At 39.2% G+C, this 12,649-nt stretch overlaps 1 protein-coding gene across 2 annotated transcripts; it reads left to right on the forward strand.

Moving 5' to 3' along the window:
* Nucleotides 1-55: 55 nt before the first annotated feature.
* On the forward strand, nt 56-5,704 carry LOC131313187 (uncharacterized). Of its 2 annotated transcripts, none has more exons than XM_058341354.1 (6): nt 56-627; nt 956-1,102; nt 1,967-2,040; nt 2,173-4,017; nt 4,643-4,787; nt 4,875-5,704. In XM_058341354.1, the coding sequence occupies exons 1-6, from the start codon at nt 600-602 to the stop codon at nt 5,567-5,569; spliced, it is 2,934 nt and encodes a 977-aa protein (XP_058197337.1). In that variant the 5' UTR covers nt 56-599; the 3' UTR covers nt 5,570-5,704. The 2 variants fall into 2 exon arrangements, with proteins under 2 accessions (XP_058197337.1, XP_058197338.1); XM_058341355.1 differs by having other exon boundaries at nt 80-125.
* Nucleotides 5,705-12,649: the final 6,945 nt, after the last annotated feature.

Consider the following 12,649-nt stretch of genomic DNA (forward strand, 5'->3'; position numbering starts at 1 on the left):
ATTTGTTCTTTAGTAATGTCTTGATTAACGTCTATTCAGCATTTTTCTCCTTTAGGTTTTGGGCTTCAATCTCATAGATTAGGGATTCGTGCGACCTGATTTCAACTCGCATTGATGTCAATTTGGTATTTTCTGTTCTGCTTTATTCAGGCATTTCTTTTTCTAAATCTGGAGCGTCGTGTGACCACTTGATGTGAACTTTCGAATGAATTTTCTGGATTTTCACTGCACAAAGTAGTCTTTTGCGTAAATCTAGGCATCCTCGCAAAGGCCTTTGGTTGGCCTGTTGAACAAATTTCCTCTCTCTCTCTCTCTCTCTCTCTCTCTCTCTCTCTCTCTCCATATATATGTATATATATACATATATACAGATATTTATATACCGCCTGGTAAATCCGTTGATTTGGTTTTTTTTTTTCATCTTTGTTGATTAGTCCTGTATTTGATGTTGAAGCCCGAAGCTTTTAGGTTGGTGAGCTGTAATCAATGGTATAATAAGGGATGAATCCTGAATTAATATTGTCCGTCTCTTGCCTGAGGGTGAATGCGGAGCACTTAATTAAAGAACTTACAGTTCAAAGATTCACGTTTGTTTCATTATGGTATCAGTGGAATCTTTTTCCCAGGGTATGTTAATCCCAATCCTTCCAGTTGTGTGTGCAGCAATTTTGTCTGAATCTACCATTCTTGTCTTGTTCTTCTTATCCCTAATTCGTCGTCGAACCATTATTTTTTGTTGCTTTACTTGAAATAAGATCACGTTTCCTCCACACGCGCAGAGAGAGAGAGAGAGAGAGAGAGAGAGAGAGAGAGAGAGAGAGAGAGAGAGAGAGAGAGAGAGAGAGAGAGAGAGAGAGAGAGAGAGTTTATGAACTGCTGGTGCTTTCAGTTGTTGATATTGAGTTTCCATATGAAGGAGAAAACGGGGCCTAATATTTGAAACATGTCATGACAGGTGCGGAAATGAGTGGGATTCAGAACAACAAAACTCGCAATCTTGAGAAACCTTTTCCAGGATGCTTGGGAAGGATGGTGAACCTCTTTGATTTGGGTACTGGTGTAGCAGCAAACAGGCTGCTCATGGACAAACCACATCGTGATGGTAACTTCCTTTGCTAGTTTTCTTCAAGCTCAATGTATTTCTTTCTTTGCATCTTACCGATTCAAGGATAAGTAACATATCAGTTATCATCTATCAAGCTAATCATCTGAAGATTGAGAGGACACTAGGGAACTATGAAGTCATTCATGTACTAGAAAGAATCTTTGCTTTGGCTATTTCCCCTGCTTGATGGTGAATTGATTGATAGCAATCTGGCTTTCACTACACACAGGACCATTCTTTGGCTGTTACAGCTGATCTTTTGAAGTTTGAGACTCCCAACAAGAAATTTATGGAAAATGTTGCTACAAGTTCCTTATTGTTTTTGATGTTGCGAGATCCTCCCTTTCCCTGAACATTGAAAAAGAAAAGAAAAAGAAAAGAAAAGATGCCCTGATATGGTGGGCAAATGGCGCACATGTTATGCACGCCAAGGTGCCATCAAGACAGCCTCAAAGGCAGGGGACCAGTCCTTACATTAAGAACAATGAAAGACATCAAATCCCAGTCATGAAGTTTTCTAGGCTTGTAAAAGTTAGGTCCAGTTTTGTTTTGGTGATCTCTGTTCTGCCATTTCGAGCTGATGTTGACCGCATTCTAGGCTAGGGAAAAAGTTCAGTTCAACTGTGGTGATTCGGGGTGTGCTTCGTCCATCTTGCAAGCTTCTCCTGACCTCCATTCCATCCCAAACTTCTTCAGGACCTTATCATTACTGATAGATCATTGGGAATGCAATCATTCCTTTTTCCTTTGAAAATGCCATTTATGTTTTCACGTGTTTTAACCTAGTTATAGTTCTTTTTCCACGACTGCTGCATTTGTAAATTGTAATGGCCCGTTTATTGACATGATAGATATGAACAGGTTCTCCAGTCCCAGGGAGCCAATCAGATGGAGCAAGGACGAGTTCTGTTGTTGATCCAGAAGAGGATAAAGTGGTAAGATTTGCTCATTGTAATCATGGTTCATAGCTGACCAAATTCCATGCAGAATGTATCGCCTATGCTGAGATCTTATCATGAAAGTATTGCATCATTTTAATGTGTGTTATGTATTTGGATTGCATGCAGATAGTGTCTGAGCTGAGGAGAAGTTTTTCGAAGAAAAAATCTAATGGAACACCTATGAAAATGCTCATAGACCAGGAAATGTCAAAAGAAGTGGAGTCCAAGCATAATTCCCCCAGTGTAGTTGCTAAGTTGATGGGGCTTGATGCCCTCCCACGACAACAGCTGAATATAGCTGCCCAAAGAAGTCATTCAAGAGACCATTCACGGTGTCATTCCGTCATCCCTTTGAGTTATTGGCAGCAAGAAGACGGATTGGATATGCAAATAAAACGTGAGATTCATCAGTGTCCAAGACAGAACGAGTGTAAAGATGTTTATGAAATATGGCAGCAGTCACAGAAAAGAAGTTGCGTAAGAGAAAAGTCACCACAGAAAGTAATACACAACGAGTATTCGAATGCGAAAAAGATGGCTCTTATTCGTCAAAAGTTCATCGAAGCAAAACGCCTATCAACAGATGAAAAACTTCGCCAGTCCAAACAATTCCACGATGCATTGGATGTTTTGAGTTCTAACAAGGATTTATTGGTCAAGTTTCTACAAGAACCAAATTCCATGTTCTCCCAACAGATGTGTGATTCGTATCCTGTTCCTCCTCCTCCTGAGAATAAGCGCATCACGGTTCTTAGACCTTCTAAAATGGTGGATAACGATAAATTTTCTGGACCGATGAAGAAGAATGAGAAACAGGTAAAGAAAGCATCCATCGTCGGTCAGGTTATTGGATTGGACAGAAGCAATACTGGATCTTCTCCTCCCAAATTGCGAGTTGATGATAATCCTACTCAGCCAACTCGAATTGTTGTATTAAAACCTAGCCCTGGCAAGCCACATGGCTTGAAGGCTGTTGTGCCTCCGTCTAATTTATATCCAAGAATATTACCCAGTGAAGATTTTCGTGGAGAACCAGAAGATGATGAAGCTCGAGAATCAAAAGAAGTTGCAGAGGAGATCACACGGCAGATGCGTGAAAACCTGGGTGTGCATCGGAGGAGCGAAACCTTTCTTTCTTCTGTGTTTTCTAATGGCTATATTGGTGATGAAAGTTCCTTTCACAAATCGGAAAATGATTATGAAATGGGGAACTGCAGCGACTCTGAAGTGATAACACCAACTTCTAGGCATTCGTGGGATTACATCAATAGGTACGATAGCCCTTTTTCTTCCTCCTTCAGCCGTGCTTCTTATTCTCCAGAGTCATCGGTATGTAGAGAAGCAAAGAAGCGACTTTCTGAAAGATGGACCATGATGGCTTCCAATGGAATTTGTCACGAACCAAGACATGTACGGAGGAGCTCTAGTACTTTGGGTGAGATGCTTGCCCTTTCTGATACTAAGAAGTCCTTAATATCTGAGGAAGAGGGACTTAATAAAGACCAAGAACCAAGTGTGTCAACTTCATGCTCCGCTAGCTATTTGAATAAGTATGACATTGGGGATGATTCTCCGAGGAATCTTTCGAGGTCAAAATCTCTTCCCGTCTCTTCTACTGCGTTTGGGGGCAGGCTACCTGTTGATGCTTCAGATCCGGTGGTTGGTAGAAGTGATATTTCCAAGGAGGTGGCAAAGGCAAAGAGTGGGAAATCATCGTTCAAGGGGAAAGTTTCAAGTTTATTTTTCCCAAAGAACAAAAATTCTAATAAAGAAAAATCTAGTGCTTCGCAAACGGAAGATACATTTCAAAAATGTGCTGTATCTGTAAAGTCTGCTGGAAAATTTATTGTTGGTCCTTCCCAATTTGCTGACGACTCTGGGATTAAAGAGTGTGCATTGCCTAAATTTCAAGGATCATCTAGCAAAACATTGTTGCCAGATTTCACAGAGCAGAGCATAATCTCCCGTGAGGTAAGTGAACATTCATCGAGCATGCAATGTCCTTTTGTTTCTGAATGGAAAAGGACGAGTATGGGTGATACGTGTTTAACTTGTTTCCTTTACCTGTGTTCCTTTCCTATATTCAGTGCAAGAAAATGTTAAGCATTTAACCTTCCTCCCATTTATGTGTTCAGTGGCTCCTTCGTTACCTATTCATCCTTTACGTTTACATTTTTGCAGTCTTGCTGAACTAAAAATACTGTTTTGCAACTAGATGGTAGAAAGATATGTAACTAATTTCTGGGACAGGGTTGGTTTGCATTTAATCGGTCAAAAGAATTTCTCAAAACTGAATTCATGGTGGACACGCATATAATGGCGAGCAAATAGTCCTGTTATTTTATCCTGTTGTATTTATCAATCAGATTATGGTCGGTACAATTTCTAGCATGATCTTATTCAAGTGACGTGTCTGTTGTTTCAAGCATGAAGGTATTTTTTAACCCTACCATGCAACTAGTAATGGAACACTGAAATGCTCACGCGATCATTTGTTTGTTAAATTTAGCTTCTATCTATCTATATCAACATTAGCACAAGAACAATTAGAAACTTATTGCTTATATAATAACTAGAATTATTACATTTTATGCAGGCAGGATTATCTGTTGCAAAACCTATGCTAACTGGAAACCCCAGTGAGAGCCAGGACCAGCCAAGCCCAATCTCAGTATTGGAACCACCATTTGAGGACGACAATCTATCAGCAGATTCCTTCAATGTAAAGCTAGACAGCCATGGTAAGTCCTACCAACATCGTTACAAAAATTTCTCGCTCCTTGTGACTTTTTCCACTAACGTTTTTCATTTGATTCTTTTCAAAACAGGAGCAAAGTTGTCTGCTCAGTCTTTTAAATCCAACCTCATTGACAAATCCCCTCCCATTGAATCAATTGCTCGGACTCTGTCGTGGGATGATTCCTATACTAAATATCGACAGAAACCTCACTCTGTCCCCCAAGGAATGGAGGTAGACGAAGGGGACTGGATCTTCTTTCTCCAATCCTTAATATCAGCCATTGACCTCGAGGGGGAGTTGCAGTCTGACTCTTTTCTTACAAGATGGCACTCACCAGAAAGCCCGTTGGACCCATTTTTAAGAGACAAATATATCGACTTGCACGGTAAGGAGATAATAATCCACGAGGCTAAGCGAAGGCTAAGGAGATCAACCCGGAAACTTGTATTCGACTGTGTCAATGCAGCGTTGGCTGACATCACGGGGTGCGGTGGGGTCCTCAACCGGAATTCAGAGGATGGACCACCTCCCGTATTGGCGGATGAGGTATGGTCCCGGATGAGGAAGTTGTTTTCCAACGAGGTGAGGTGTGTTACTGCGGGTGAGGACTGTGGGGACAGTAACAGCCTGGTGGTGGAGAGGGTGGTGAGGAAGGAGGTGGTGGGGAACAGTTGGGATGTGGATATGAGATCGGAAAGGGATAATGTGGGGAAAGAAATTCAAGGGAAGTTGCTGGATGAGCTCGTGCAAGAGGCTGTGGTTGAGTTGACAGGTAAGGTGTAATGGAGCATTTATTTTTATCTTGTAGTATAGTATGTTTCGATCTAAATATAACTCTATTATTTGTTGTACTCCATTAATATGTTTGCAACAATGATGGCCCTTTCCACCAAGGTTATTGATTTAGTGCTTTCAAAATTGTTGCAAAAAATGAGTATGTGTTTTATATGTATGAGTTTTTATAGTAGGATATTTATACGTTTTAGGTAAAAGTACATGGAGATTCCCTTAACTATTACTTTTTTTTCACGAAGACCCCTTAATCTTTAAAATCGCCCGAATAGACCTCCTCAACTATATGAAATAAAAAATTAGCCAACTCTGTTAACGGAATGAGAGGAAATGATGATTCTGCTCTTAAAAAATCGTCCACACGGAATTGGTTAACGATTATTATTGAGGGGGTATGTATGGGTGGTTTTAAACGTTAGGGGGTCTTCATGAGAAAAAGTGATAGTTGAGGGGGTCTTTGTGTACTTTCACCTACATTTTACTATAGAACAGTATGCACTAATACTTTTGTATATGCATCAATGTTTTAAAAGTCGCTAGGCGCTAGTCAGGCGGTCGGCCACCTTCGAGGTTCGAGGCCTAGTAATCGGCGCATAGCAATTAATCGGATAGATCTCGTTAGCTCGATTAATGGCCGATTAATTCCGATTTTTAGAACGCTGATATGCATAATATAATACTCGTATTATTAAGCACCGAACACTAAACTAAATTGACCTGTGGGTTAGTGGAGCCTTATTCTGCGGGGGTAGGTTTGGGCCCTTGTTTTCAACCTGTAGTTCTATGTCTTCTTTTGATCAGAAGTCAAGAAAATAGATTTGTAGTATCTAGTCTTTTGCCAGGATTTCATTGCTTTTTTGAAATTTCTTCATTGGAAAACTTAAGCTGTTTGTTCACATGTACTCTCCACTTTAATAATTGATCTACCGATTGCTCAGAATCCGTGCTTGCACGACCATGTGACCTATTATGAAGATGGGGGAAATAATTTACTTTTCCCTTGGGTGTCGCGTAGTTTTGACCCTATTATACGGTGGTTCTGAACCCCACCACGTAATGTCCTGACAACTTAGTCGGTCGTGGATTTTACATGAATGTATGATTATGGAGGCATTGCTTGACGGTGCCCCATAGGCATCCTATAATTTTCTTGGATGCATGCTTGTTGCCATCAACGGGTCTTGTTTATGAGTGAGGAATGCTACATTTCAATGTGGTTTGGATTTGTGTGGAGTTATTGGGTAGCAGGAAGAATTAGATTTAGAAAGGACAACTTTAATGGTAAAATAAGAGACATTAAAACAACGAAAATAGAGCTGCAACATAGCGATGAGAAACAAAAGCCGAAAACAAGGATATAACTAGGCCTAAACAAAAACAAACGACAATGCATAGCCCTAGGATATAACTAGGCCTAAACAAAAACAAACGACAATGCATAGCCCTTGCTCCGGTATTGTGCGCCTAGACGAAGACCGAGAAAAAGCCACTCAAAGGACGCTCAACGAACATCAAGCCGACGACCACTACGGCTCCCACTACAGCACGTTCACCACGATGAGAGGATAGGGAAAAAGCCGAAAATTTAGAAAAGAGTCGACGAACATTGTAATGGCTCTTGAGGTGGTATGTTTTATCATTTGCTTTGTGAAGAGAGAGGAGGAGGGAAATATTCTCCAGTCGCAAATCTGAAGTGAAACCTGATATCGTATGCCTTGAAAAATTACCCAGTTATTGCACAAGTCCGTGTGCAAAACTAAAGGTGATTTTTTTGGGGGGTGAACTATATGTAAGTGCAGGTTTGGTATCATGTCACCTCTGCCATAGAAGTATTATCAGAAAATTACCATTAAGGATAAAATGTGCAATGTAATTACCATTAAGGAGGAACACCTTTTTTATTTATGTGGAACTCTAGGTGGATAGGGCCTCAAGTTTTGAACCCAAAATGTTCGCCAGATCGGGCTAGACTTCTCCGTTTATAGCCCATGTTTTCTGGACCGGCCCATAATTTCCCACAATAACACTATTTGTGGGGATCTTATCGCACCTATGTCGGGCTAGAGCTAAAATCACTATCACTAATGGCGATGTCTCTTTGCTATAAGTTGTGATTTGTGAAACGACCCTAAAGAAAATGGTTGGCTGTATCATCTGTGGCCCATTTGTGAGTGTGTGGACCAATTGGAAAATTAGGGCATATGGGAACTCCACGGAATGGGAGGATAAATATGGCATGTGTGCGGCCCATCTGTGTAAATATGCCCCGGCCCCTTTGCCTGCCAAGGTTCATGCAAAATCATTTTTGCAAGTTTCGTGGATTTAGGAACATATCGTTTGTAAAACTATCGTCAATGAGAAACAAAAAAAAGAAAAGAAAAGAAAAGAAAAAGGAATTACGATAATTTTTGCTTGCTTTGCACAAGGGGGTATTTGCTGGATTTGTGTACTTTAATCTAGGGCCCTTTAATCTATGAGTCTTGCTATAGGGACCGACGGGTTCCTTATCAAAATCGTACCAACGGCTGCGCCGGGTCGTCTCCGGCCACCAGACGGCCGATTTGAGCCGTCCAAAAATTCTTAAAAAAAAAAACTTGGAGGCCGTCGCGGGAATCAACGACATCCGATGTATGTAAAGTGCTTGATCCAAACACCCTATTTTTCGTGTTTATCGGTCCCTATAGGTTTTCTGTTAATCTATGCATGCATGGATACCCGTTGTTTTTTAAAGAGTGATTCTATTTGAACTCCACATGACGAAAAGCTAATGAACAAATCAAACTGGAACAACATGAGAAAAAAAAGAGCTTTGGAGTTTCAGATTGAGCACGACTTTCTAGCCAATGAATATTTGTCGGTCTTCACCGCAAAAATTAATAACCGCGTTATTGATATTGTCAAGAGTTTTTATGAACTGTGATGCTGAGATATCTTGGGTACCTAGAGAGACTTGGACATGGTAGTTTCTTGATTTTTGTGGCAGCATAGACATGGCCTGTTGTAGGAGTTCATAAGATAGGTTGAAGATGGGGTATAAGATTAAGTATTTAAAATGAGTATAAAAAGAAAAAGAAATTGATACTATAAAGAAATTTTACTATGTTATTTAAATTAGTAGGAAAATTTTAAAATTACATGGCCTGTTGAACCTATATGAAAGTAATTGGTAAAATTACATATGGCGATGTAAAGTTATTTTAATTTTGACTATATTAATTCATAGGCTATTAAGATAATAATATTGTGATTAGATTTTATACTATGTTAGTATTAAAATTTAAAACTGTATATGTTGAGTGGATCCGAATCTCTGCTGGTAATTTTCTTGACAACTCATTTATGGCAAATAAAGGATGTTTTGCATTTAATGAATTATTCGAGTTTAATGGCGTATCAATCCTCAATTAATTAGAACAAAAACGATACAGATAGGAGTAATTACTGGTACTAGTAGTTGGCATCGACTGTGACTCTATTGTAGTATTTGAACATGAAGACCAGACAGTGGGTCATCTCATCTGAGAACATTTTTGTCTGAATGAAGTAAAGGTAGTTAATAACCCACGTTTTACAGCTTCTTCCGCACAGCAGAGAGAGATGAAAATCTCTAAAATTAGGGGTGCAAAAGAGCCGGCCCGAGTTTTAGCTTATTCGAGTTTGGCTTCTCGACTAGAGCTTGAACTGAGTAGTAAAAGAGCATTTACAAACGAGTCGAATGTATACATGACATGCATACGGCACGAGCTATGTCTATAACTCGAGCTCAACTTAGTGAGTTTACAAAATGAGTAAAAAAAAATTTATACGAACTCCGCTCAATTACGTACTAAACGAAGACAGCACTTAACAAGCCAAGCGTTGCTTGCGAACAGCTCACTTTGTTTGTCAAATGCACCAATTGATGTGAAAATTCACATGGGGTTTTGACTTTATCAAGAAACTTGCTCAGCCAGCCGTCATAAATATGCCTAACCTAATGCCTCCAACTATAAAATTTAAGTACTCCCAAATGGCAGAGGGAATGGTTGGAGGCCAGTCACCATCACAAGAAAATCCCTTATTAGTTCTTATGCAAATTAAGCAGTTTCGTTTATTGGTGGGCACTTTTTTTTTAATAATTGAATGACCGGGTCAGTATATGCGTACCTAGACTAATTTTGGATCCTGAAAGTTAACGACTGGACAAATCCTCCTGTAGCCCCAAGGTTCGAAATGTTTGACCTACGTGGGACCGGAACATGCAACATCTTGATATCCCCAAATGTCCAGTTTCAAACTTGGGAAAGAATTAGAATCCTCATATTTGGGGATATCAATGGACACTTTATAAACAAGCCCACATGTAAATCTCTCCTAACTTTTGTCCCCCTTTTCTTACTATATGCTAAATCATTCGTCCAGCTACAACTACTGTGCGCACAAGTTGACTTGAACATTCGATTATAAGAAAAACCTATTTGCTTTCTCTTGCAAAATTACGAAGCGGGATCCTAATGATCTTACTAGCAGAGTTTTATGGCTAAGGGTGAAAGAAAGTTAAAATCTCTTTGAAGTCTTGTTTGCATTTTTACTGCATCACTAGCATTTCTCAGGCCCCATTCTCCCTCTTCAACTTATTTTTCTGTATCGGTTTGCTTGTTTTCGTTTTTTCTGAATTTTTGTTTGATTCGCGTCATATTTTTTGGATTAATCACCCGTCACGATAAGTTGAGTCTAAAACGTAAAAAATTTATGATCAAAAGCAAAAAAAAAAAAAAAAATCACTGAAATCGAAAAAAATATCAAACAGTTTGTTTTTTTTATTATCTAAAGTGTCATCTTATATGAATTTTTTTCAACATTGGTTTTTTTTTTTATAATATTTTTCCGATTTCTCTCATTGAGATGAATGATTAATCCTAAAAATTACGACGAAAAGCTCAACAAAAAATTGTCAAAATTTTTTAAAAATACCAAAAAAAAAAATTTACACAAAAGATTTACAAGAACATAGCCTCAATTACTAGTTGCAACACAAGTGAAGATTTTGCATTAAAAAGCCGCCAGTGCTGGTGGAATGGCGATACCAAAGCAATTACTTCTTCGTTGCTGCTAAGTGGGGTTTGCCTCATTGTCCCTGTGTGCCGACTAATACAAGGGTTACTGCCATTGATATTTTTGGGACCTCAAAATTTTCACCCGTAGTCGTTTCTCTTGCTATTGCCATAATTAGGCATATATAGGACACAAATAATGGAATTGTTTTTTTCTCACACTTCATCTTGCTATTTGATTTGCATTGAAAAATGAGACGAGTGTTGAGCTTGTGAAGCCTGATTCGATTTGGGTCGTGTTTGGCTAACAGTTTGGGGTTCGGTTATAAATACTTGCTAAACACAACAACCGATGTATATTGCAGCCTCTTCAATCGGATTACATAGTGGAACTATTGTGAACCGTGGATATACTCAACTATACAGTTGGGGAGCCAAGTAAAAAACCTCTCCGTCTTGCTTTTTGTTTTTTGTTCTTGATTATCTTTGCTCGTTGTGTGTTTGTTGGTTTTGTTGCATGCAATGAGTTTAATCCAATGATGTGGATCATGTTAGATTGTGCCAAAATCGCACCGAATCAATGTTGTTTGACACCAACGAGTAGACTTACTCTCTTGAATATATCCCGTCTAACTCTATGCAGTTTTTTGTTTTTTTAGAATTCAGTCCCAGCTCCCGTTCACCTCGACTAATTCTTAAGGGACGACCAACCACCTTACCTTACGTAGTTCATATTGTTGTTTTTGAACCGGATTAATCAAGGGATTCTTGATTATTCCAAGAGAGTCATAATCCCATGACTAATACCGAGTTACGCTTGAGCTATGGAGTAATATTTAGACATGAGTTCCAATGCTAGTTGCTCAAGAAACTCGAACACGTTTTCTCCTCATCATTAACTGAAAGCAACCTGTTAAGTGTTAATTAATCACCAGAAATGCTGGTTGTTTAGGGCCAAATTAGTGATGGGAGATAAGATGGTTGGAACAGATACCAAATTAATAAGCTGAATCATTAATTACGCTTATTAATTAGGCATGCATTAATTACACCAAGCTGTTCATGGTTCTCATCATTAATTAAGTATTGATTTTGTTTACAAACTGATCATGTGGCTCTTTGCATTTAGTAGCTTCTAAGTGTCCCTATTTCAACTTTCCAGGATTCATTAGAACATCTCCAACTTTGGTTTCAAATTTGAGGATGCCAAATTTTTTTGAAGGCTTACGTGACAATTTGGCACGATAAAGTTAACATCTTCAAGATGTCCACTCCAACTATCATGTCAGATTTATTTTTTTAAGAAGTCTTGGAAAGTAAAGTAATGAAAAATAAATTTTGACATCAATATCGAATTTGACGTGAGGGAAGTGATGTCAAACGAGACATAAACATTTTTAAATTGTCTTTCATACTCATAGGCTGCTAACCAACCGAGCAACCTATACGTGAGCAACTTGAGTTTCGGGCCTTTCGGCTCGATAAGGGCTCGGCTTGACTCAACTCGTATAGTAATTGAGCCAAGTTTGAGCTCGAGTTTCCTCTCTGTACGTGTGGAAAACTGGAAAACCAAAATCCTTAAAACATAGACGCACCGACCAGACATAGATTTGTCCGGAGTTGATGCTTGTGCGTCTTAAGTGCACCAAGCGGGATCCACTTATATCGGACTGTTCTGGCGAATACATTTATATTTGTAAAAATCTTCTATTCGTAGAATTAATGCTGGAAGGGGAAATTGGAGTAGTGGACAATAAGCAAAAGGAATCATCCTTATCTACTGCTTTCTCAAACGTCTATACATCCAAAGTCCCAATCACAATATCCCACCAGCAGCAGAGGCCATTTATTAGGGCGCCCACTTTTTGAACAAATTTAATTATATTCGTAATCTGGGAGCACCGCTACGTGGTGCTCCGTCGACCATTTTAAAATCACATATTTTTATGTGGTTCATACACTTAATTCGTGAACCTCATGACGATGTGTCGTTGTGGAGTGGTCGGGAGTGCCGCTACAAAACTACTGAATAATTTCA

Source organism: Rhododendron vialii, chromosome 13a, assembly GCF_030253575.1.
Source record: "Rhododendron vialii isolate Sample 1 chromosome 13a, ASM3025357v1".
In the NCBI taxonomy this organism is placed as follows: Eukaryota; Viridiplantae; Streptophyta; class Magnoliopsida; order Ericales; family Ericaceae; genus Rhododendron; species Rhododendron vialii.